Genomic DNA, 22576 nt, shown 5'->3' on the forward strand with positions numbered 1-22576 from the left:
TATGGCCCCTGACATCAAACATTGGTAGAGACTGGATGAATTAGCATGTAACCTATAAGGGAAAAGGATGTAGTCAGATAGAATGGGTTGGCGTCCCTACCCTCCCCTTCACTGTTTTGATCACACAGCATTGCCCTTTGATGTGAAGGGCAGTGCTTGTCACTGGCCACTCGGGTGTTTTTCCTATCTTCCTGGTGGTGGAAATTGAATAAAGATTCATGCACTTTGTGTCTTTTCACTGTGTCTCACACCTGCACACGCACACCATGGGTGCTGGGGATAAAAATAAGCACTACCGCACTTAGGTGGTAGTGTGGGGGTTAAGGGAAAAAAAAAGAAAAAAAAGAATAAACAGGACCTAGGGCCCGGGTAGAAAAAAAAAGAAAAAAAAAGAAAGAAAAACAAAGAAAAAAAAAATAGAATGGGTTGGCGTCCCTACCCTCCCCTTCACTGTTTTGATCACACAGCATTGCCCTTTGATGTGAAGGGCAGTGCTTGTCACTGGCCACTTGGGTGTTTTCCTATCTTCCTGGTGGTGGAAATTGAATAAATATTCGTGCACCTTGTGTCTCTCACTGCGTCTCACACCTGCACACACACACCATGGGTGCTGGGGAAAAAAATAAGCACTGCCGCAATTAGGCGGTAGTGTGGGGGTAATTTAAAAAAAAGAGAAGAAAAAAAAGAGAAAAAAAAGAAAAAAAGGAAAAGAAAAAAATAGAATGGGTTGGCATGAGTTAACACTAAGTTGGTCGAAGAGACCTATCACCTTCATCCCCTCCCCCACTCACCTATTGTACTCTATGCTACTTTCTCCCCACCCCCACCCTCCTCTAGCTTATCTCTCCACGCTTCAGGCTCTCTGCCTTTATTCCTGATGAAGGGCTTTTGCCCGAAACATCGATTTCGCTGCTCCATGGATGCTGCCTGAACTGCTGTGCTCTTCCAGCACCACTAATCCAGAAGAGTTATGAGAGGCTACACATTGTCATGTGTTAGCATGTTTTGCCAGATTGAGTGGGTGTTAGGCATGAAGGATAGAAAGGTAAATATTTAACAAAACAAATAGGACAAAGTCCTATCGAGCTAGTACAGGCCTTTAAAGAGCATAATTTGTAGAAGCAGAAGTAGGCCATTCAGCCCATTGCGTCTGTTCTGCCATTCAATAAGATCATTGCTGATTTGAGAATCATTAACCCCACTTTCCTACCAATCCCCCATAACCCCTACAGTGTGGAAACAGACCATTCGGCCCAACAGGTCCACACCGACCCTCCAAAGAGTAACCCACCCAGACCCATTACCCTCCCCAATTACTCAACGTTTAACCGTGACTATTGCACCTAACCTACACATCCCTGAACACATTGGGCAATTTAGCTTGGCCAATTCAACTAACCTACACATCTTTGGACTGTGGGAGGAAACCAGAGCACCCGGAGGAATCTTTAATTTCTTACTGATTAACAATCTTTCTATTCCTGCCTTGGATACACTTAAGGGCCTGACCTTGATAGCCTTCTGTAGAAAAGATCCACTGTCCTCTGAGAGAAAAAGTTCCTGCTTATCTCTGTTTAAAAGGGGCATCCCTTATTCTGAGATTCTGCCCTCTGGTCCTAAACACTCTCTCAAGGGGAAATAATGTCTTTGCATCTACTCTATCAAGTCCACAAGAATCTTGTAGGCTTCAAACTTTTGCCTTGCATTTTTCTAAACTCCAGTGAGTACAGGCCCAACCCACACAACCTCTCCTCAAATAGCAGGCCCCTCCATACCCAGCATCCACCTAGTAAACTGTCTCAGGACTGCCGCCAATGACAATACATCCTTTCTTTGTCACGGGGCTCAAAGCTGTTCACAGTATTCAAGCTGTGGCCCAATTAGTGGCTTGGATTATTTTAGCAAGGTCTTCCAATTTTTATCAGAAAATGAAACAGAAATTGCTAGAAAAACTCAGCAGGTCAGGCAGCATCTGTGGAGAGAAAGCAGAAGTTAACGCTTCAGGTCCAGTGACCAATCTTCACAAGAAGTTCTAAAGAAAGGTCACTGGACCTGAAGCGTTAACTCTGCTTTCTCTCCACAGATGCTGCCTGGCCTGCTGAGTTTTTCCAGCAACTTCTATTTTTGGTTCTGATTCCCAGCATCCACAGTTTTTTCTGTTTCCTTTTCCCAATTTTTTTATATTGTGTTCACTTTAAAGAAAACCAACATGGCATTTGGTCTTCTGCTGAACTTGGATGCTAACTTTTCATGACTCGGTCCTCAATCCCTCTGTTCAGTCGCTTTCTGCAGTCTTTCTCCATTTAAATAATATTTGGCTTCTCTATTCTTCTTAGCAAAGCACATAATCTCATACCTCCCCACATTGCATTCCATTTGCTAAGTATTTGCCTCTTGTATAACCTGTGTATATTCTTCTTATTGTATCATCATCACCACTTGCCACCCCACCTATTTTTCCTGTCATCTACAAGTTTTTTTTCTCAGCCAGGTCCTTCATATATATTGTAAACAATTGTGGCCTCAGCACTGATTCCCACCCTAAATGCCCCCATTATCCCAACTCTGTTTTCTATAGCATGTGGCTACCTTTCATCTAGGCCTGGGTTAGCTAGTCTGACTCCATTCTGCACACACACATCTCCCTATCAGAATGAAGTTCCCACCATCTTGGGGCCTATTTTCACAAGGTGGGTGCCTTAAATCAGGAGTGAAAACCTAATCCATTGAGTCATTGATGATAAGTAGAAGTAATGAAAATAGGAGCAGAAGTAGTCCTTTACCTTACTCTGCCATTCAATAAGATCATGACTGAGCATCCAACACAGTATCCTGTTCCTGTTTTCTTTGACCCCTTTAGCCCTAAGAACTATACCCAACTCCTGCTCGAGAACATTCAATGCTTTGCTCTCAACCGCTTTCTGCGACAGAGAATTCCACAGACTCCCCAATGTCTGGGTGAAGATATTTCTTCTCACCTCACTCATAAAAGGTCTACTTTGCATCCTTATACTATGATTCCTGGTTTTGTAAACCCTGGCCATTGAAAACATCCTTCCTACGTTTACCCTGTCTAGTCTCGTTAGAATTTTATAGGTTTCTATGAGCTCAACCACCACCCTCCCCATTCTTCTAAACTCAAGTAATACAATCTGAATCAATCCAGTCTCTCTACGTACGTCAGTCCTGCCATCCCATGAATGAATGACCCATTTCCTCCTGATGATGTTTGATGGGATAGTGCAGAAGCAGCTTACTTTACACATTGATCATAACTCCTGATGTTGTTTGAAGACCTTCTCCCTGGGCTGTCTTGTGACGGATCAAAGTGGAGCTTATTAAACCCGTTGAAGGGACATTACCCCATTCCAGGAATCATAGTCTCAGTATTTGGAGCTGGGGGGATATTAAATAAAGCTAACTTACCTCAGGAGTATTTTGCTTTGGCAAGACTTCACTAAGTACATGGGAGCATCCATTCACTGCATGGGCCAACTCCTGCTCAATGATCTTCTGTCTCTCAGCTGCATGGTGGATCCTGTAAAACAGAAAGGGTGGGGTAATCTCATACTGTCACTAGAAGATATTCAGCATTAATCAGCTGGAGAATGTAACGGTCTCATTGAAAGTAGCTCTAAAGCACCTCAGAAACTGTTCACCTTTTGGATAGCTGACCTTCTCTCACCTCAACGATAATTCCTGATTATTAAATGTACTGTTGTTCCAAGCTTTCTCTCTTGTTGCCTTCAGTCACTAGAGGCCTGATACATTCTGCCTCTAGGCAGAGGTGGGTACTGCAGATGCTGGAGATTAGAGTCAAGATTAGATAGGTGCTGGAAAAGTACAGCAGATCAGGCAGCATCCGAGGAGCAGGAGAATTGATATTTTGGGCAGGAGCCCTTCATCAGGAAGGGCCTTGATCATTCTGCCTCTGACGTGCACAGATGTTGTGACTCATTGCACTGCACTCTGCACTAAAGGCATTGTCCATAACGTCTGACTCTATCAGATTTCAGGAGATGTCTCAAACTGCCGGACTTTGGTCCTTGCCCTGACGGCATTTGGCGATATAGACTATCTTTCCCTATACCCCTTTCCTTATCCCCTCCTCCTTTCCCCTGGTGTTATCCTGCGCTGTAGGCACTGACCTTTCCCATGATCTTTCAGAGTAGACTGTGATCCTTCACAGCAATGTTAAATTTCACATATATTTGACCTGTCTTTGATGATTTCCTGAATTCCCATCTCTTCCTTTTGGCCTGCATTAGTTTCTCAATTAAAAAAAGTCAATGCCTTGAGCCAAGGATCTCACTGCTCAGGGCAATTGGAAAGAGACATTCCCAATCAGTAAATTGTGACACTGGCCAGGCCGCAAACACAACCTTATTTAACTCCAACAACAAATGGGATTCTCCCAATCCATTGCTTTCTTCATGGCACATCAGTGAAAGTCAAGACCTTTGCAGAGATGGGTCTGGCTGTGGGTGGGTAATTAATGAATGTCATTAATGATAGTGTGTGAGTGATCAATGTATATTGTGAACTAAAGTGGATGGCGTGATTGCTGAGCATTGTTAATGATAGTGGCTGATTGATGAATCTCATGTTTGATAATGAGTAGATGATCCATAAATTTTGTAAATGATCCTGTAAAACAGAAAGGGTGGGGTCATCTCAAACTGTCACTAGAAGATATTCAGCATTAATCAGCTGGAGAATGTAACGGTCTCATTGAATTAATGAGCATCCTTAACTGTACTGGCTTCATCATAAAGATGTACAGCATAGAAACAGACCCTTCGTTCCAACTTATCCATGCCGACCAGATATCCCAACCCAATCTCGTCCCACCTGCCAGCACCTGGTCCATATCCCTCCAAACCCTTCCTATTCATATACCCATCCAGATGCCTTTTAAATGTTGCAATTGTACCAGCCTCCAACACTTCCTCTTGCAGCTCATTCCATTCACACACCACTCTCTGCGTGAAAAAGTTGCCCCTTAGGTCTCTTTTATATCTTTCCCCTCTCACCCTAAACCTATGCTCTCTAGTTCTGGTCTCCCCCACCCCAGGAAAAAGACTTTGCCTATTTACCCTATCCATGTTTCTCATAATTTATAAACCTCTATGAGGTTACTCCTCAGCCTCCAATGCTCCAGGGAAAACAGCCCCAGCCTATTCAACCTCTCCCTATAGATCAAATCCTCCGACCCTGGCAACATCCTTGTAAATCTTTTCTGAACACTTTCAAGTTTCACAACATCCTTCTGATAGGAAGCAATATTTCAAAAGTGGCCTAACCAATGTCCTGTACAGCTGCAATATGATCTCCCAGAATATTCATGTACTCTGAAAAGGAGAAAAGGAGGAGGAGAGGGGACCTAATTGAGGTATACAAGATAATTAGAGGCATAGATAGAGTCGATAGCCAGAGACTATTTCCCAGGGCAGAAATGACTAACACGAGGGGTCATAGTTTTAAGCTGGTTGGAGGAAAATATAGAGGGGATGTCAGAGGCGGTTTCTTTACACAGAGAGTTGTGAGAGCATGGAATGCATTGCAGCAACAGTTGTGGAAGCAAGGTCATTGGGGACATTTAAGAGGACTACTGGACATGCATATGGTCACAGAAATTTGAAAGTGGATACATGAGGATCAATGGTCGGCACAACATTGTGGGCTGAAGGGCCTGTTCTGTGCTGTACTGTTCTATGTTCTATGTTCTATTATCCAATTGCCCAGAATTGCACGGAACATTCCAAAAGTGGCCTAATCAATGTCCAGTACAGCCGCAACTCCTGTACTCAATACTCAGACCAATAAAGGAAAGCAGACCACTATCAACCTGCGACTCTTCTCATATTGATAATGAATACTCATTCGAAACTTACTAACAGAAGTGATGGGATGGTTAATGAATCCTGTCAATGTTAGTTGGTGATGGAAACTTTTTGAATCATGATACCTACCTGTTGATCAGTGTTTCTGCTGACTGTGCAAACTGCTGCATCTCAGCCATCTCGTCCTCCGTGAGAAACTCCATGGACTGCTGAGAGCTCAGGCGGGCCCGAGTCACCTGTCTCAGGGAGTCTCCTTTCCGTTTGTCTTCCCAAGACTTCAAAGTGCTTTCAAAGGCCTGAAGAGGAACATGCGAAGAACCCACAAGGGGTTAGCCATAACATTTCAGAGCTTCCTACACACATTTCTCTGTAAAGAAACTACCATCTACGTAACAAAGGTATTTCTCTCCTTTCCTTTTTCTCATTTCCTCTTCTTTTACGAATAATGTTCTTATCTTTACCTCAGTAGCTCCTTTGCTAAAACATTCCAATATCGAGTCACCATGGGTCAGACTATTTAATCCAATGTCCTCCTTTATCCTTCCTGAGTACACACATTTGATGTACAGGTACATGTGATAGGGTTCATTCTACACTCTTCATCATTCACCCTAAATCGTGCTTCATCTGCATTGTTACCCTCCCTTCTGCGTCATTGTTCCATATCCCTCAAGTAATTTTCCAAACAAGCATTTTAACCTCACGTGAAAGCTCAATGCTGCTGTGTATTAAGCCTCACTGCCTTTTTCCACCCATTCTGTCACTGAAAGTGTCAACCTTTCAAGATTTATCTTTACTCCTAAGAGATGAAAAAGCATTCGGCAACCTTAAATAATGTGTGTGTTTTCTCATTTGCTTTGAACGTTTTTTTAATAAAAATATTGCAGGTGGGGAGTAAAGATTATTTCTAGTCAGAGTCAAGAATTGTCCTTTTAGGTAAAAACTCATCCAATCGGTTTCCAAAGGCGCAGGATACCATGAGGATGAACATATCACAGTTAGAGACAGGAATAGTCTTATTGTCCCTTCATTAAGATTACGCCTAATCTCCTAACTCTCCACCTTTTTGACCTCTCCCAAATTCTTGACATTCCCTGTGAGATATGTGGACAGGATGGACAGTGGGGATGGGGCAGTTGGATACCAGGTAATGGAATAACCTAAAATACATTCAACTCTTTCTTTTCACTGGAACAGAGAGGGTGGAGATATAACCTTTATAGAGGTTTGTCAAATCATAACAGGTATAGGTGAGGTAAATGGTGGGTATCTTTCCCCTAGAATGGGGGAATTTCAAGAATAGGAGGCATGTTCTTTAAGGTGAGAGGAAAGAGATTTAGGAAAGACATGAGGGACAACTTCCTTACGCAGAGAGTGGCTGGAGTGAACTTCCAGAGGAAGTGATGGATGTGGGTACAGTTATGCAAAGACATGAATAAGATAAGTACATGAATAAGAAATGTTCAGAGGGATATGGGCCAAGTGCAGGCTGGTGGGACCAGTTTAGTTTGGGATTATGGTCAGCATGGACTGGAGTTTCTAAACTATGTGACTCTATGACTCCATAACTAAAGTTGATAAAACTAAGTGCAAGCTTTAAAGGATTTTACATCACTCGCCATGGATCTTTCCACCCCTCCACTCTTACCAGTAAGGGTATATTTATTCTCATTGTTCACTTCTCACACTGAGCTGTACATGCATTTGATGATAAACCAAGGTTTCATACAACAGCAGCATTAATAAGGATCCCAAAACTCAGTTGCCAATTACCATCATGACTCTGCTCAGGGTTTTGCACACCTCACTGCTGCCACCTTGACAGAAATCCCACTCAGTGCACATCAGGAATGATCACAATCCCCACCAGCACTCTACAAACTATCTGAATGCTGCACATATGGGTTAAAAACAAGAGTGACAACAGTACTGAATACTCACCCTGTCTCTTGTTAACATTTGGGCCCTGTTCTTGTGTTGTATCTTGATAATTCCTGGAGGTTGGATCCAGGCTTCACCATCCACCTGAACTGGCACTCCCTCATCCCCACTGATGGTAATCTTCACCATACGACACTACAAGGCAGGAAATTCAAAACAAGCCTTCATCTTCAGAAAATCAAATTCATTCAACATGGAAGGATGTCATTCAGCCCATCATATCTGTGCTAAATCATTCGTTAAGCTATCCAATTAGTTCCATGCTATTTCTCTATTCCTTTCATCCAACAAAGTATTTATTTTATAAGTACTTACCCAATTCTCTTTTAAAAGCTGCCATTGAGTTTGTTTCTACCACCACCACAGGCGGTGCAATCCAAATGCAGGGAAATTTGGCGAGATGGATCAGAAACTGGTTTCCCAATAGAACACAAAGTGGAATGATAGAAGGCTGTTCGACTGACTGCAGGCTGGTGTCCAGCGGTGTAGCACAAGGATCAGTTCTGGAACCCTTGTTTGTTATATACAGAGGATCCTCGATTATCCGAAGGACATGGGCAACGAGTATTTCGTTCAGTTAATCGAATTTTGGATAATCGAATGCCGGATAACATCATCTCATCGAACATCGGGACCTTGTGATCTTGCCGGATAATCCAATATTCGAATGCCAGATAATCAAGGTTCCTCTGTACATAAGTGATATGGTTGAAAATGTGGAGGAATGTTAAGCAAGTTTGCGAGATTGATTAGATTACTTACAGTGTGGAAACAGGCCCTTCAGCCCAACAAGTCCACACCGACCTGTCGAAGCGCAACCCACCCAGACCCATTCTCCTACATTTACCCCTTCACCTAACACTATGAGCAATTTAGCATAGCCAATTCACCTAACCTGCACATCTTTGGACAGTGGGAGGAAACCGGAGCATCGGGAGAAAACCGGGGAGAATGTGCAAACTCCACGCAGACAGTGGCGGGAATTGAACCCGGGTCTCTGGCGCTGTGAGGCAGCAGTGCTAACCACAGTGCCGCCCACATTGGTAGGGTGACTACTGGTGAAGATGATGTTAGTAAGATGTAGATGGCTCAGTCAGATGGACAGACCAGTGGCTGATGGTAACTAACCTGCTAATTGTAAGGTGATGCACTTCGGAAGGAGAAACAAGACGAGAGAGTATTTAACAAATGGCAGGACGCTGGGGAGGTTGGAGGAACAGAGGGACCTTGAGGTAATTATTTGCGGATCCCTGAAGTCAACAGAGCACATGAATAGGATAGTTAAGAAGGCAAATGAAACACTTGTTTTCATCAGTTATGCCACCGAGTATTAGAGCAAGGAGGTAATGTTGAAGTTGTACAGAATGTTGGTCAGACCACAGCTGGAGTACTGTGTGCAGTTCTGGTCACCTCACTACAGGAAGAATGTGATAGCCCTAGAGGGTTTACAGAGGAATATCACCAGGATGTTCCCTGGGATGGAGAAATTGAGTTTTAAGGAGAGACGAGATAGGCTTGGATTGTTTTCTTTAGAGCAGAGAGGACTGAGGGGAGACATAATTGGGGTAAATGAGATTATTACCAATATGGTGAACAGAGAACAGCTGCACCCCTCGGTTAAGGGGTCAATCATGAGGGGGGTATAGTTTTAGGGTAAGGGGCAGGAGATTCAGAGGGGATTTGGGAAATAAAAAGCTTTTCACTCAGGGGGTGGTGAGTGCCTGGGAGGGTAACCTTACAACCTTTAAAAAAATATTTGGATGAGCACTTGGAATATCATAACATTCAAGGGTGTGGGACAAGTGCAGGAAATTGCAATTAGCATGCCTTTAATGGTCCTTATCGTCAGTGCAGACCTGATGGGCTGAACTGCCTTTTCTGCACTGTATGTATCGATGGCTGTGTAAAAATAACTCTTGTCCTCTCACACTTGGTACTTTCCTCAAATTTATTAAATCTATTTCCTTCTGGTTATGGGCCTTACTGTCACTGAAAACTGTTTCTCCCTGTGAATTCACTACCCTTCATAGTTTTGAAGGAAGTAGGGAAAGGAAGCATATTTATACTCTTCTTTGAGCTTACATTGATTGAGGGAGATTAAATGGAATTGAGGAATGAGAATGAGAACAAACGAGAACATCCAATCCCCTGAGGCACATACATTCTGGTGATGAACTTCACCTGAGTAAATCCAGCGAGCAATTTAAAATTCTCCAAACTTTAACATGCAAAAGAACTTACATTCCCAGATAGTAATAGAAAGAATGGTTATGTGTATTTTGGGGACTTAATGCCAAACGCTTTCCCATTGCCTGAGGAAGATGTGAATCAACTAATAATTTAAATAAAACCATATAGTTTAAACAGCTCCAGCTGCTTGAAGAAGCACCAATAAACCACAAACCATTGGGAGCAGGATGGCGTGACATCCACTTTGCAAAGCAAAAACAATTTGAGCCAAGCTTGGATGCCGCTACACTCCCATATCAACATTCTCTAACTGGCACAGAACATCCCAAAATATCGCAATTTCTCCCAGACTCCCCCAGGCTATGCCATAATAGCACTCGTTTTCCCAGACTCCCTTTTGCTATCCCGTAATATTGCACGTTCTCCAAGACTCCCTTGTGCTCTCCCATAATATCTCCCCCTTCTCCCAGGCCCACCTGTCCAGTCCCACAATACCTCCCACTTTTCCCAGACTCTACTGTGCTGTCCCATAATACTGCCCATTCTCCCAGACCCACCTGTGCTATCCCATAATACCACCCCTTCTCCCAGACCCACGTGTGCTGTCCCATAATACCACCCCTTCTCCCAGACCCACCTGTGCTGTCCCATAATACCGCCCCTTCTCCCAGACCCACCTGTCCTGTTCCATAATACCGCCCCTTCTCCCAGACCCACCTGTGCTGTTCCATAATACTGCCCCTTCTCCCAGACCCACCTGGGCTGTCCCATAATACTGCCCCTTCTCTCAGACCCACCTGGGCTGTCCCATAATACTGCCCCTTCTCCCAGACCCACCTGGGCTGTCCCATAATATCGCCCCTTCTCCCAGACCCACCTGGGCTATCCGGTGATACTGCAGATTAATGACCCTGGAAACCGCCATCTGGATGCTGCCAAACACGGCCACAACCTCCAGCTTCTTGTCATCGAAGGATGGTGCTCCATAATTCTGGAACAAAAGCATCGGGTTACTGGAATTCTTGGCTTAGACTCCAGAACCGATGTCTGGGACTGTGACAGCCCCTTCCTTAACTGCTGGCCTGCACCTGTGCCTGAACCATTCTGTGTTTGTGTATCATTCTCCCATCACAATCTTCCAGCTCCCTGCCTCAGCAATGCCTGACCCATGCCAATTATGCTTCCTGTTCCTAATTTTCCCCTTTTGAAAAAGCTGGTGCTTCCTGAAATCCAATTAGAAAGCAGCTTCCTACTCTCCCCGTATCTCACTGCCTAGTTCTTAACTGTTCAGTACTGAGTGTCAGTGTACTACCTAACTATGAGGGGAATCCCAACTCTGCCTATCCTCAGATTTTGTAACATTCCAGACAGGAACTAGGCAGTGCCTGCATGTATATGGAGAACAAGAACACTGCCTAATTATTCACTGTACTCCAAGAGAAACCTCCAAAACCAGCCTCAAAATGAAATTATTAAATCCTAATTTGCTATTTCACTAAGACTCACTAATATACTGAAAAGAAACTTTCATCCAGATTAAACTTCCTTCCACAACAATTGCAGGTCATTACTGTATATGTACATGATGCTCAAGCATACCCCATAGGGAGATATCAATACTCCACCTTTATCGTGAGTTCTGATGTGAAGACTCCCTTGTTAAATTGTTTGAATGTCCAAATGCAAAATATAAAATAGTCCTTGGGTTATATGCTTAAGTGCATTTCTGTGTCACACCAGTGTCTGTGCATATTATTCACTTGTATCTGTGTGTAATATATAAATGACCCACACAATGCATGGAAATACTCACATCATTCTCCTTTGTTCCTCCCCAGAAGTTGATCCCACCAGCGTAACTGGGGATGTTAAGCACTGCTAGCCCCTGGAGACTAGGGAGTGAGATGGACACTCCATCACACTGTAACATAAAGACAGAAAGAAATCTGTAGGAATGTCCTTCTACACATCAGACATCAAACATTACAAGACCCAGTCAAAAAGAAAATGGAGACAGCAGAATCCTGCAAGATCTGAATACTCGACTCCAACAGCTAATTGTTGGTGTTGTAATGTCTGTATTCTTTAAACCATTTATGGAATTGATTTGTAAGACTGAGCTGCCACATACTGCAGTACTGCACCATGTTCACTATCTCACACAAAGTGCAGTGGCAATTTGGACCTCTCTCCCAAAAGGGAATGGATGTTAGGGTTCCATTGACATACATCATAGCTTAATATGGCAACCACTCTGCTCAGGACTGTAAGAAACTACAGAGGGTTGTGAACACAGTCCAGTCCATCACACAAGCCAACCTTCCATCCATTGACTCCATCTACATTTCTTGCTGCTTCAGGAAAGCAGCCAACATCATCAAAGACCCCTCCCACACCAGATATAATCTCTTCCAACCCCTTTCGTCAGGTAGAAGGTATAAAGGCTTAAATACTTGCACCAACAGTTTCAAGAACAGCTTCTTCCCTGCTGTTATGAATGGAATTCTGAATGGATCTTTCAAATTTTAAATTTTATGTTGATCTCGCTCTTTGTGCACCTTCCCTGCAGGTATTCTTCACTTTGGTCTATTACCCTAATGCACTTTGTATGGTAATGATCTGCCTGTACTGAATGCAAAACAAAACTTTTCACTGTACCTAGGTACACGTGACAATAATAAGTCAAACTTAATCAAAATCAAAAATTTTCAAGACTGACATCGATGGTGATTAAAATTTCTGCCAAGAGTTATGAATCTTAGATAGCTTAATGAAATTTTAAGGCAAACAATTGAATTGAATGGGAGAACAGGCTAAAGGGACTGTACAATCCCATCCTGTTCCTGTATTCTGAGCTGTGAATAATATTACTTTTTTGACTGACTGAAGGCCAGAATAGTGAAGTCACTGTAGGCCTTTGATATAAGGGTTTTTAGGGGGAATTAGTTGATGTACATTGGGAGATAAGTAACTCATGAAACATTCAGGTGAGAGAGTTTTGGGACGTGAGGTAAAAATCTCTGAGGCTCCACCCATGAAACTGAGTGGAGGACAAGAGCAGAGATATTGGCTCCAGAGCAAGGCTGATGCCAAGTGTTGAGGGGATTTTAACTTTCTCCCTGTGCAGCCCCAGATTTTCCACTTCATAACCATCTCAGTGCTTCCCTCACATACTCCTCTTGCTAGACCTTCACTATATCCTGTTCCTCATCCCAGTCTTCCTCAACCCTGCAATTTTACAATGATCCCAGTGCAGCTTTATTCCCATTCCTTTCTGCTCACCCCAAAACTCAGCTTTTCAAATCAGTCCTTCCTTATTCATCCCGGGTTTTTCCTTTTTTAATCTATATCTTTATTTTATGACTTCACCAATCATCCCAGTATTGCTTCTGTCTTTCCTGGTTCATTTGGATATCACCTGGTCAGCTCCCTCCTACTTGAATCCAGCCGCCAGTAGCATCAATCTTTCTGTGTAATTCCTAGCCACACAATTAGATTAAATTACTTACTGGCCCTTTGCCCAACCAGTCCACACCGACCCTCCGAACAGTAACCCACCCAGACCCATTTACCCCTTCACCTAACACTACAGGCAATTTAGCATGGCCAATTCACCTAACCTGCACATCTTTGGATTGTGGGAGGAAACTGGAGCACCCGGAGAAAACCCACGCAGTCAAGGGGAGAACATGCAAACTCCACACAGACAGTTACCTGAGGCGGGAATTGAACCCGGGTCTCTGGCGCTGTGAGGCAGCAGTGCTAACCCCTGTGCCACCGTGCCAGCACAGTGGCTCAGTGGTTAGCACAGTAGCCTCACAGCAGCAGGGTCTCAGGTTCGACTCCGGCCTCGGGTGACTGACTGTGTGGAGTTTGCACATTCTCCCCTTGACTGCGTGGGTTTTCTCCGGGTGCTCTGGTTTCCTCCCACAATCCAAAGATGTGCAGGTTAGGTGAATTGGCCATGCTAAATTGCCTGTAGTGTTAGGTGAAGGGGTAAATGGATCTGGGTGGGTTACTGTTCAGAGGGTCGGTGTGGACTGGTTGGGCCGAAGGGCCTGTTTCCACACTGTAGGGAATCTAATCTAATTACTCTCCATGGACTGCCACATCAAACACTCCAAGGATGTGAACAGCACGGGGTTAGGTACAGAGTAAAGCTTCCTCTGCACTGTCCCATCAAATGCTCCCAGGACAGGGACAGCACGGTGTTTGACTCAGTGTAAAGCTCTCTCGACACTGCCCTCATCACACACTCCCAGGATAGGGACAGCACAGGATGAGATACAGAATAAACCTCCCTCTACACTGTGTGAAATACTCCATGGATGAGTACAGATGGTTAGGTGCAAAGTAAAGCTCTGAAAAGATTGCCTTTTACAATATTGTGATCCTTTTTAGATTGTGGAGAGGGAACATATCAAACGTAGAAATATCTCTTTTCTATCTGAGCAATCTGTTAGCCAGATTCTAGTTTTTGTTAGGGCCAATCCAGTCTGTAAATGTACAACCAGTGTTCAGTCCAGTGTTAGCAGCCTTCCTCTGTTTCTATCACACGGAGCACTAGCAACTGGCCATCATACCTCCAGGTGAACTCTCTGTTCTAAATTCTTGTACGTTCTCTGAAGAAGTTCTTTGGTGCCAAGCACTCCGTACCACATCATATTCTTAGTCCGGCTCCTGGGGATTAGAAAAATGCACAGTTGCTCATCAAATTACCAATGTATTCTGTCTCTAATGTTGTGAGCTGAAGTAATATGTACAACACTGATAACACTGTATTACAGCCTGTACACCGGGCACTGAGTCTCAGTCTGTGTTATACCCTGTACACCACGCACCAAATCTGACACAGTTTGTCTGTAAGTGTCATTCCAAATACATAAGAACGAGACCACCAAGACAGGAAACTGACATCCTGTACCTGCACTTTTTCGGATGTTCTTCCCTCTTGTTGTTGAACTCCAGTGATATTTTTGCATCTAATCCAATTCCAAAATAGTTGTTCATGACGCACCTCTCAGAGAAAGACCTAGAACGATAGGCTCAGTATCACAAGAATTGTAAAGTTCTAGAATGTTCTAGCACAGAAAGAGGCCCTTCAGCCTGTCATGACTGAGTTGTTGCTTTTCGCAGAAGTGCTATCTGAATTTAACTCACATCCCAGCTTTCTACTCCATGACACTCCAAATAAACTCTCTTCAAATATATGACTAATGTGGATTAAAATTCCTGTGGATTCTGCTTCTGCTATTCTATCAGTTATTGCATCCTAGATTTTAAGAAAGTCAAATTTCCCACAAACTCTCTCAACAAGTTTATCAATTCAAGGATTTGAAATTATGTATATCCAGATCCCTCTGCTTTTGGACCACCTCAAAACATTACGACCTAGATTACTTTGCAATCTACATTACAGAGTGCTTTGGACTCTTTGCTGCTCTCATTACAGTTACTTCAGTCATATTTATATTATGATCGCTACTACCTAATGTTTCTCCTTCACCGCACATGCTCAACTTCGTTGACAGAATGTGATCAGGACAGCCTAATTCCTCATTGGTTTGAAACACGTTGATTAAGGAAGTTAATATTTTAAGAAATATTCACTCTCTTTGACAAAGGATGTTCTGTTCCAGTTTAGCTGAATAGATAATGTCCACCTTATTCTTGGAGTAAGATTTTTAACATTTGTTACAATTTGAATATGGAGTTTCTCTTCTATCATCTTCTCATGAGTTGGGGGTGGGATTTAGTCAGCACCTAACATGGCACCAGATCCTAAAGAGTTGTGTAACAAAGCAAATAGGTAGCAACTTTGAACATTCTAGTGTATCACTCCTGTTGCAGCAAGTCATAATTTATTAGTGATTATAACTGTCACCTCCTTTTTCCTTCTTCTTTCTGAAGACATTTTAATGGGGAGTATTTTGTTCCTAGCCCAACACCACTTCAGTTCTCCTTGCTTTATTCCTCTATGCTGCTGCTCCGATTTCACCTCTATAGTTTCTATACTCCTCGGTACTACTTCTCTGCTGCTATAAACTGAACCTTCTCATTAATCATTTTTAACTGTGCACAACCAGGAGAAATGTTTGATGGGGGACAGTATAGAGGAAGTTTCACTCTGTATCCAACCCTGTGCTGTACACATCCTAGGCGTGTTTGATGAGGAACAATGTAGAGGCAGCTTTACTCTGTATCTAACCCTGTGTTGTACCTGTTTTGGGAGTGTTTGATGGGGAACAGTGTAGAGGCAGCTTTACTCTGTATCCAATGCTGAGCTGTGCCTGTTTTGGGAATGTTTGATGGAGGAGAGTGTAAAGGCAGCTTTACTCTGTGTCTAACCCTGTGCTGTGCCTGTTTTGGGAGTGTTTGATGGGGATAGTGTAGAGGCAGCTTTACTCTGTATCTAACCCTGTGCTGTGCCTGTTTTGGGAGTGTTTGATGGGGATAGTGTAGAGGCAGCTTTACTCTGTATCTAACCCTGTGCTGTGCCTGTTTTGGGAGTGTTTGATGGGGATAGTGTAGAGGCAGCTTTACTCTGTATCTAACCCTGTGCTGTGCCTGTTTTGGGAGTGTTTGATGGGGATAGTGTAGAGGCAGCTTTACTCTGTATCTAACCCTGTGCTGTGCCTGTTTTGGGAGTGTTTGATGGGGATAGTGTAGAGGCAGCTTTACTCTGTATCTAACCCTGTGCTGTGCCTGTTTTGGGAGTGTTTGATGGGGATAGTGTAGAGGCAGCTTTACTCTGTATCTAATCCCATGCTATCCCTGTCCTGTGAGTGTTTGATGGAGACAGTGTAAACAAAGCTTTACTCTGCATTGAACCTTGTGCTGTGCCCGTTCTGGAACAGTTTGATGGGGACAGTATCAAGTGAATTATTCTCTTTATCCAACTCTGTGCTGTCCACATCCTTGGAATGTTTGATGGGACAGTGTAGAAGGAACTTTACTCTGCATTGAACCCTGTGCTGTATCTGTCCTGGGAGTATTTTATGGGGACAGTGTAGAAGGAGCTTTACTCTGTATCTAACCCTATGCAGTACCTGTCCTGAGAGAGTTTGGTGGGGACAATATAGCAGGAGGTTTACTCTATATCTGATCCCATGCTGTCCCTGTCCTGGGAGTGTTTGATGGGGATGATGTAGAGGGGACTTTACTTTCAGTTTAAAACAGTAGTGGAAGCATTTTTTGTATTTAACATTGCGCTGCGCCTGTACTTGGAGTCTTTGATGGAACAGTGTCAAACAAGCTTTACTCTTTATCTCACTCAGACTGTACCAGAACCCCTCCTCACCTCTGAAAATATAGTCCTTCTATTGATGATGATAAATACACAGAGCAGTTTCCATTCGAAAGCTGCTGTCTTGGAGCTGTATTCACCAAACTTTATGGATGCTTATTTCTGATACAAAGTTAAAAATCACACACACCAGGCTATAGTCCAACAGGTTTACTTGGAAGCACTAGCTTTCAGAGCACTGCTCCTTCATCAGGTGGTTGTGGAGTATAAGATTGTAAAATATAGAATTTATAGCAAAGGTTTACAGTGTGATGTAACTGAAATTATATATTGAAAAAGACCTGGATTGTTTAATAAGTCTCTCACACGCTCACACACACACACCCTCTCACAGACTTATACCCCTTTACACTCACACACATGCACACACTCTCTTACAGACACTCATAAACCACACTCCTCCCCAACACACACACACCCACTGGCACACATACTCATATAACTTTGTGTTGTGAATTTGTACTTGTAGGATTACATTTTACTTCGTTCGAAAATTGCATGAATCCATGTAAGATTTCCATAATCTGATTTTTAGATTAGAATCAGTCTGCCCATTGTGTGCAATCTCACACAGGGAAGCTCCCACCTTCAATACATTATCTGGGCCGACACGACGTCAATTGTGAAAGAGCACTTGAGAATGTAACATTTAAAAATGTTTTGCGATTTACATATGAAAGAACTGAAACCAATGTGGTCACTCTAACAGATGAGAAACTTAACAAACAATCCAGGTCTTTTTCAATATATAACTCAGTTACATCACACTGTAAACTTTTGCTATAAATTCTGTGTTTTATAATCTTATACTCCACAACCACCTGATGAAGGAGCGGTGCTCCAAAAGTTAGTATGCTTCCAAATAAACCTGTTGGACTATAACCTGGTGTTGTGTGATTTTTAACTTTGTTCACCCCAGTCCAACACTGGCAGCTCCATATTATTTCTGATACATACTCCAATTCCTTTGCAGTAAACAAAGAACCAAATAGGAAGCGAACAGATGGTCTCGGTATGATTTCGAGATTCTGAGTTTCAGTCAGTCTGAGATATTTATGACAAATTCACTTACATTGTACTGGGATCTTCAGGGAAACTGAGAGTGCTGGTTCCATCAGATTGGTCAAGGAATATGGTGGATGTCATCGAAGTCACTGTTCCTCTTCTTCCCCCTGTTAGTGCAACAGTCAAACAAGGATCAGGTTAAAGCTACGTACTGTCCCAGTGAGGGTCACTCCGCACTGTCCCACTGAGGGTCACTCCGCACTGTCCCACTGAGGGTCACTCCTGTATTGTCCCACTGAGGGTCACTCCTGTACTGTCCCAGTGAGGGTCACTCCGCACTGTCCCGGTGAGGGTCTCATCTATAACTGCTGTGATGACCGTCGCCCCAACACAGAGTTAAAGTTTCTTCTTGCTGCCTTGCTGCTGTCCTTTCGAAGTGATCTCTCCAGCCATCCGGCTCTGATCAAATGCCTGAAATGTTGACATTTTCTTTTCTGGATGTCACTATTTAAGAATTTTATTTTTATTTAGTGCAATTTCAAATACCTCCTCTTTTCTGTCAGGGTCTGCATACATAATTTTTAGCTCATGTCTTAGTCTCTATATTTCAAAGAATCCTATTTTCTTCCTGATATCTTTACCTATTCCAGATTTCTGAGACATTCAGGAATGTGAAAAAATGTTCAAAGTATTTTCTTTGTCTATGTTTTCTTGCTGTTCACACACCCCCTTCAGCTTAACAACATTATTTCTGACTCTCTATCCTCCTTCTAAATTCAGCATCGCATCTGTCATTAACTGTAATCACTTATCCAAAGGAGACAAATGTATTGACATGTCCCAGTGCCACGCCATCTATTTCAAATTCGTTTCTTGTCATGTATTCTTTCTATTGCAGTTTTAGTGATTTTGGTGTACATACTAAATCTATGTTCTAAACTTCTGGGCTTCACTCAATCCACAATACTCTGACGGGTTTACCCCAATGCCCCCCACACATCAGACCTTGTTAGCACATAGTCTGCTGTTACACAACCTATTCTTAGCCGCTAACAGTCCACATTCACCCTCCTAGCCAGATCATTTTCCACTCCTCTGTTCAACTGTTCTTCTCACTTTTTGGTAGTTTTTGTCCTACCTACTGTTTCCTCCTTATTACCCCCTGCCTCCACCCTATCTTCTGCACATAAACTTACATTTTCCTAGCTACCATCAGTTCCAGATTTGAAACATTAACTCTGATGTCTCTCCACAAATGCTGCCAGACCTGCTGAGCTTTTCCACATTCTACCTTTGTTTCTGTTGGGCTTCTCCTGATTCTGGAAGTCGCTCTGTGCCGTCAGTCTACTGCGTGTTTATTACGTTCTTGCCTCCAATTTCTATCATCATCTGACTCGCTGACTATTTGTTCTCTGTCATGGCTGAATACGTTTGGCCTCAGTTCACAGCCTTTTTGTACTCCCCTCTTTAATTGGAAACATGTTTGATTATCCTTCTAGACTCAGGCTTGCCGTTTGATTCAGTTACAGACTCTGAAAAAATCTCACAGCTCCACTGTCAATGTCACAGTTTAGCAACATATCCACCAACTCCTGGTGACAAACACCATCAAGCACTTTTTCATAGGATATGAATATTTTTCTTTACTTCTGGATATCAATTGAAGACTGTTCACATTCCAGATCTAATTCCAGATTTTGCTTCAAGAATCTGTGATTCGATTGTGTTATTATTGCTTTGGATTATGATTTGCAAGGGCACTTTATGGAGTTGACTCACAGAGGTATCAGTTTTAAAATACTTTCTTTCCACTGTTTTTGGTTTATTAGATAGCTTTAATGAATAATGAATGTCTCCAGTCATTTAGTTATAGAGATGTACAGCACAGAAAGAGACCCTTCAGCACAACCCGTCCATGTCAAACAGATATCCCAACCCAATCTCGTCCCACCTGCCAGCACCCGGCCCATATCCCTCCAAACCCTTCCTATTCATTTACCCATCCAAATGCCTCTTAAATGTTGCAATTGTACCAGCCTCCACCACTTCCTCTGGTAGTTCATTCCATACACGTACCACCCTCTGTGTGAAAATGTTGCCCCTTAGGTCTCTTTCATATCTTTCCCCTCTCACCCTAAGCCTATGCCCTCTAGTTCTGGACACCCCGACCCCAGGGAAAAGATTTTGTCTATTTATCCTATCCATGCCCCTCATAATTTGGAACATTTCCTTTGGTTTACATAAAATTGCAAGTTTCTGTCAGTCTGACTGGTCACAACAAACATCACAAACATCTCTATTACAATGCAGTCATTGAAAAGTGGTTATTGTCATTCAAGGAGTGTAAAGTATTGAAGTATGAGATGGTTGGCCACTTTGAATGTTAAATGGGAACGGATCAATAACATGCTAACAAGTTCTTTTTTTTTTATTCACTCTTGGGACATCTGTACCATTGCCTGGGCCAGCATTTATTGCCTGTCCTTAGTTGCCCTTGAGAATGTTATAAGAGAGCTCTTAGATGGTGAATGTCAAGGAAAACCATCTTGCTCTTCTAGGTACATTAAGTCTATGTAAATGTTGTTCTACGGTATCACTGGGTGGCCCAGCAGGATGGCTATTGCCACACGAGGAGAGTTCAGCTTTCGGTCTAACAATGTGGTTCAAGAACAATAGGGCACAGATTTCAAGTGATTTACAAAAGAAGCAAATCTGAGGTAAGGAAATGTTTTTTCACACAGCGAGTGCTTCGGTCTGGAACTATGGTGGAGGCGGGTTCGGTTGAGATATCCAAGAGGGATTTGCATAGAAGCAATATGCTGCATTACAGGAAAAAGGCAGGAGCATGGCACTAAGTCACAATGCTCAATTGGACAGCCAAATATAAGCGTGGTAGGCCATATCTCTGTGAATGCTGCGAGCTCCTGATCTCCAGCAGGACTTCTTGCTCAGCTCAAAGCAAAGCAATGAAGCTCTCCAGGGGGTCAAGGGAAAGTCAGGTGCCCAGGCTCCCGGAAATCACACAGCCAATTCAGTCCTAACAGCACACTAGTGTGCACTTCTCCGGCAGGTACAGAATCTGGGCACATACACAGAGAAGGAGACAGCCTCCATTTTGACATCAGAAGCTGTATGAGGTTACACAGAAAAGGCTGGTATAAACAGTATCCTTTTCCACAGTGGGGTAGGAGCTCAGAAAGGACACGTGTCCCACTGATGGGCAGATCCACTAGCTCTCATCCCCACATGACCACTTGTTCTCAGCACAGAATGACTCACCTGTCCCGCCTGCTTTTGGTTTCAGCTCCTCGGAACTCTCTCCCTCGACTGAAGTGCCAAGAAGGTTAAAGTTTGCAGAAGAGCTGCGTATCACCTGACTCTGTCTGTTTTGTTCATCCAGCACTATGAGGGGATACAAGGGTTTAATAGTGAGCTTCTGATATCGCATCCCATCCATTCTGTATGTGGCCCAGTGTACAGGCAGACATTACAGTCTGACCCATTCTGTATGTGACCCAGCATACAGTCACACATTACAGTCTGACCCATATCTCTATGTGACCCAGTATACAGGCACACATTACAGTCTGACCCATATCTCTATGTGACCCAGTATACAGGCACACATTACAGTCTGACCCATTCTGTATGTGACCCAGTGTACAGACACACATTACAGTCTGACCCATTCTGTATGTGACCCAGTGTACAGACACACATTACAGTCTGACCCATTCTGTATGTGACCCAGTGTACAGGCACACATTACAGTCTGACCCATTTAGTATGGGACTTAGTGTCCAGAGAAACATTACAGTCTGACCTATTTCATGCTGGTGCAATATAGAGGAAGCTCCAATCCTTTGTCCTGACCTTGTCCTAATCCTTTGATTGACAAACCATGGAAACAACAATCATTTTGTGACTGTACCTTTTTCTGTTTGTTCGATAATCTGTCGCAGTGCTTTCTTCAAGCTGTTGGCTCGCAACATAAGTTGTTCCTTTGACTTGAAGATTTTGGGTACAGTGTTTGCATCTGGAGCCTTTTCTGGGTGCCCTCCATTTTCTGTCCATTGTTTCTTTTCCTGTCCAGTCGTGGTTGGTGGGGAGATGCCAGCGGGGACAATAACAGCTTGTGCCTCATCAGTCAGAGCCTTCACCAATGAGTCCAGCTTCTGGGTTAACGTGGCACACTGAGTGAGCAAAAACACGGTCACCTCAACCCCATCAGGAGATATTCTGAGTTGCTATTGAGCAAAGTCTGGTCACCCTTTTATAGCAGGAATGTTGT

General features: G+C 43.3%; 1 protein-coding gene across 3 annotated transcripts in view; it reads right to left on the bottom strand.

The window, feature by feature from the left end:
* The window catches only part of LOC140495751 (diacylglycerol kinase eta), a 214596-nt gene that overhangs the window by 17097 nt on the left and 174923 nt on the right, over positions 1–22576 (bottom strand). For all 3 annotated transcript variants that reach the window (XM_072594818.1, XM_072594819.1, XM_072594817.1), the window contains exons 15-24: positions 22217–22478; positions 21565–21687; positions 18353–18452; positions 14899–15006; positions 14558–14654; positions 11788–11895; positions 10852–10965; positions 7785–7919; positions 5973–6139; positions 3427–3538 (exon numbers count right to left, since the gene is read on the bottom strand). In XM_072594818.1, coding sequence (XP_072450919.1) covers positions 3427–3538; positions 5973–6139; positions 7785–7919; positions 10852–10965; positions 11788–11895; positions 14558–14654; positions 14899–15006; positions 18353–18452; positions 21565–21687; positions 22217–22478 — 1326 coding nt within the window. The remainder of the gene's footprint in view (positions 1–3426; positions 3539–5972; positions 6140–7784; positions 7920–10851; positions 10966–11787; positions 11896–14557; positions 14655–14898; positions 15007–18352; positions 18453–21564; positions 21688–22216; positions 22479–22576) is intronic.

This window comes from Chiloscyllium punctatum, chromosome 25 (assembly GCF_047496795.1).
Source record: "Chiloscyllium punctatum isolate Juve2018m chromosome 25, sChiPun1.3, whole genome shotgun sequence".
NCBI classification, from domain to species: domain Eukaryota; kingdom Metazoa; phylum Chordata; class Chondrichthyes; order Orectolobiformes; family Hemiscylliidae; genus Chiloscyllium; species Chiloscyllium punctatum.